The sequence below is a fragment of the Chaetura pelagica genome, unplaced genomic scaffold (assembly GCF_000747805.2).
Source record: "Chaetura pelagica isolate M959 unplaced genomic scaffold, ChaPel_1.0 scaffold405, whole genome shotgun sequence".
Taxonomy (NCBI): Eukaryota; Metazoa; Chordata; class Aves; order Apodiformes; family Apodidae; genus Chaetura; species Chaetura pelagica.
Window position 1 is genome coordinate 2842179 of NW_009953489.1, and position 4302 is coordinate 2846480.

The following is a 4302-nucleotide window of genomic DNA, read 5'->3' on the forward strand; positions in this document are numbered from 1 at the left end:
CGAGAGGCAGGGAGTGATGGCCAGGTGTGGTGGCCAGCACACCTTCCCCACAGCTGCAAAGCAGCCAAGGTGATCCCAGCGAGAGAGCAGAGCCAGTGGCACATCACCCTGCCCTCCGGCAGCCACGTGTCCTTTGGAAAAAGTAAGGAATAAAAGCCCAGACATCCCAGGTGTCACCGCCTGACATCTGCTGAGTTCCCGGGGCAATGCACCCTGTGCTAGGGCTGGCAGCCTCCTGGGGACAGCACAGCTTGTCCCGTGGGGTCCCCTGCAGAGAGCAGGGCGGTGTGAGAGAAGCAAGGCGGTGCGAGAGGGCCGGGGAACCACCCGTGGGGCCAGAACATCACCTGTGGGGCAGAACATCACCTGTGGGGCAGAACATCACCTGTGGGCAGAACATCACCCGTGGGGCCAGAACATCACCCGTGGGGCCAGAACATCACCTGTGGGGCAGAACATCAGCTGTGGGGCAGAACATCACCCGTGGGGCAGAACATCACCTGTGGGGCAGAACATCAGCTGTGGGGCAGAACGTCACCTGTGGGGCAGAACATCACCCACTGCAGCCCGATCCCAGCACTGCCTCCCAGCCAACGCGGGCTGCTGGTCTCAAAGTCACACACACTCAAAGCTGCAGGATGCACAGCAGACCCCAGTACAAATATTAACCCATTCCCCAGGGGAATGGGAGACTCAAAGCCCGTGTGCTTTAAAATGCATCTCCCATCTGACTCTTAAATCAGAGCCCCCAGCAAAGCCCCTCACCCCGCTGTGAGCAGCGGGACCGCGGGTGCTGCGGAGGCAGAGGCAGCTCAGACACACAGGGAACCCGTGTGTTCTGTCAACCTCCATTCCCCAGGGTCTTCTTCCTCTTCTTTCTGACTTGTCTTAAAAAAAAAAAAAATTCCAATATCTGACTTTCAGTGTCTCACAACCACAGACAGACATTATCCCACTCTGTTATTTTCTATTGCTTGTTCAGCACAAAATTCTACCTCGCACGTTTCCACCTTTGCAGCACAGGCTGAAAAATAACCACGAGCCTTCCAAAACAGCCTGGCTGGGACCGGGCTGTGCCTGTGCATGCACAGAGCAAACCTGTCCGGATCTCCCAAGGACTGCCAGCCTCCAAACCTCATTTTTACCAAAGCATTTTCCTATCCGTGGGGTTGCTCCCGTATTTAAAGGGAAAAGTGTATTTCAGCATTTTGCAGAACCGTGGCACCACATTTCCGGGGCTTTTTCTTTTAGTTTCAGGAATTGCATTTTCCTGTCTTGATGCTTTGGGTGTGAATTCAGCAAACCACCAGTTCAAGTTTAGCTGACAAATTTATTTGTAATTTTGAACGATTTGATCATCAGAGAGAAAGCAAGAATATAAATAAAAGACACTGGACATTCACATCATCTACCCTTAATGCTTTTTGTTTTCTTTTTTACAGAGAATAATATACACATTGTCTTGCCTTTCCTCACAAGCAGCTCCCGCCAGATCTGCAGGAATACACAAGTGCCTGGAACAGAGAAGTGTCCCCAGGAAATCTTGTGCTGCCTCCCACACCCTCCCAGCAGAGAAAGGCTTGAACTAAACCAGCCAAACCCCCCTGCTGAGAGACACGTCCCCCCCCCTCCCCCCTCCCGAAGGGATTTGGCAACAAGACATGAGAGTGATTTTTTTGAGACATTTTGCAGTAGAACCGTTGCAAAAGGATTGGAAAGAAAAGCATAAGATTCACAACCCAGAGCCACTAGTGTTCCTGGGTCAAGAAAAAAATCACCTCGTGATCAAAGTGTAGTTATTTGGTAATAAATACATCTAGTCAGGGTTTAATGCTTACATGAAATAATAAACTAGCAGCCTACAAATTAAAGAGAGGAGAAGCAGAATTAACATATGAATTTCATTTTACAAAGGAAAAAAGGGTCGTTGGGAAATGATTGGCATATTAAAGAGCATTTCATTTTAGAAAAGTTAATGTAAATCCAAAATAACCCCAAACATACCGACCGCGTCAGGCGCTGTTAAAAAACCTGCTGGAAGAACAGAGTTTCTACCATGGATTTCTGAAGTGATTCACTAGTAACATTTCTCCTCTAGGAACACAGACACTGTCACACCTTTTAGCGTGGATGAGGAGTTTGGTTTGTCTTTCAGAGGTTTCGGTGTGGACGGGTGATGAAGCAAGTCCTTGCTTTGGAGAACGCACTGACAACAGAAAGCAAAATACCTTCTATCAGATCTGTAAAGCACAAGTCTTGGTGTTTAGTAAAGACACGAGAATGGGTTTCGTTTGGATGCTCTGTCTCTCTGTGCTGCCTTGGCCCCCGTCCTCTGCCAGCCCGCAGCGGTCTCACCCTCCAAAGCACATCCCCTCCCTCCGTGCTGTCCTGCTTTCCTGCCCTGCTCAGCAGCCACGGTTTGTCCCTCCTTTATTCCCAAGAGTAGATGAGTTAAACAGCGCTGGGTCCTTCCCACGGCGTGGTGGAGGATCCTGTATCAAAACTGAGCGTGGTCGACTTCATCCAGCCAGGAGGCCGGGCTGGCAGGGAAGTCCGGGTACCCCCCGCTGCTGCCCGTGGAGAGGTCAGAGCTGGGTCCGTTCCCAGCCAGGACCCTCATGGACTGGGGCACCCCTTGTCCACTTTGTCCCATGATGCCCAAACCATTGTCTGGGTAAACCAAGCTGGAAATCAAAGGCTGGTGGCCTGGCAGTGCCTGCAAGGAAGCCGGTGACTGGGGAATCCCGTAGGGGCTGTTGGATCGTAGGTCGTGGTACTGGTCCTGAGCTGGGATGCCGCTGTGATCCAGAGCAAAGCTCCCATTGGTCCCAGCCTGTCTCCCCAGGGCAGGGGATGCTTCATTGAGATTGCTGTAAATCCCATTGGAATGGCTCATTTCAGACATAGAGGGCTCATCTGGAAGAGAAAGGGACTGGTTTTACTGGGAGAGCAATGGCCGCGGCTGGCAGCGGCTGCACGGGAAGCCCTGCAAGCTCTGGATAGAAACAGATTACACGGGTGGGAGCTGAGCAGCCTTGCACTTCCCACTTGTAATTCCTTATTATTTCCATCCTTGCTGACAGATCTTCATAGGAGGCCACGGGATTATTATTTGTTCTGAGTACAAACATCTAATACCTTCTGGATTTTAAAAAATATGCATGAAAAGTACATCCTAAAATATAAGACTGTGATTTAAAAATAATCCTTGAAAGGGGAATGTGAGTTCAGTGTCTTTCTAGCTTCTGTTCTGCATTTCTATTTGGCTTTGAGGTTTATCTTCAATTTTGATACAATTTTTAGGAGCTACCTGAACATTCACCAGTGCAAGAGAAAAAAAAATTGCTAAGAAAAAGAGATATTAAATCTCAGCAGTATTTGCCTGCTCAGGAACAGGCTAATGAAACGTGTTTGTGTGACTCAGAAATGCTGCTGAAAACAGAGCATTATTTTTTAAGCTACCAGTACACATTTTTTTGCATTCGTTAGGAGCTTTACGGGCAGGGAGAGATGAGGTGTTGCCAGGGATACAAACCTGTTTGTGGCATCGGGCTATCAATAATCGTTCGACTTTTTTTAGTTATTATTTATAGTATATTCATATTTAATGATGCACAGTGTGTACAAACAGACCTGAAAATCAAATTGTTTTTAGGAGCGCGGGAGAGAAGCTGAGATGAGAAGCTGCGTGTGGATAAACACGCCTGCCTTGTAGACGTGTGGCTCTGCAATGATGTACAGAGTCCTGCATTTCAGCTTCTCTGTGTATTCCTAAGAATGATAGACACACACAGAGGCACATCTGGGCACTGCGGTGGCACAGAGCAGGTAACACCGGGGGAGCCCCCCCGGCCCTGGGGGGGTTGGGGCCGTGCAGGGCAAGTCCCGCTCAGGGCTGCAGGACCCAACACCCCCCCGAGCCGGCACGGGGCTGAATTCTGCTCCTGCTCCGGAGTTTGGAGAGTGTGGGGTGAGGTCACACGGGGCAAAAGCCAGGCATGTCCCTGGGGTTGTCCACAGAGATCTCTGCTCCGAGGACGGGACCCTGGGATTAGAACCCCCCGACAAGCAGCTCCCGTTACAGCTCAGCTCCCCCAGAGCTGGGAAGGGAGCCCTTACGATTAACTGCGTAATTAAAACCACCCATAAGAAGGATGAAAACAAAATTCTACAGACTTTTCCCCGTAGAATCGTTCAGGAAATCCAGGCTCGCTGCTTTGTTTCTATTTCCAAGAGTCCCTTAGAAATGCTGTTTATGAGTAGCGGCTCCCAAACCAGCGGCGCCCCGCCCGGGACCCTTCT

At 50.1% G+C, this 4302-nt stretch overlaps 1 protein-coding gene across 1 annotated transcript in view; it reads right to left on the bottom strand.

Moving 5' to 3' along the window:
- Window positions 1-2491: 2491 nt before the first annotated feature.
- The window catches only part of LHX3 (LIM homeobox 3), a 4315-nt gene continuing 2504 nt past the window's right edge, over window positions 2492-4302 (bottom strand). Inside the window, exon 3 of the mRNA XM_009998949.1 lies at window positions 2492-2916. Within this exon, the coding sequence (XP_009997251.1) occupies window positions 2498-2916 (419 nt within the window). The 3' untranslated portion in view covers window positions 2492-2497. The remainder of the gene's footprint in view (window positions 2917-4302) is intronic.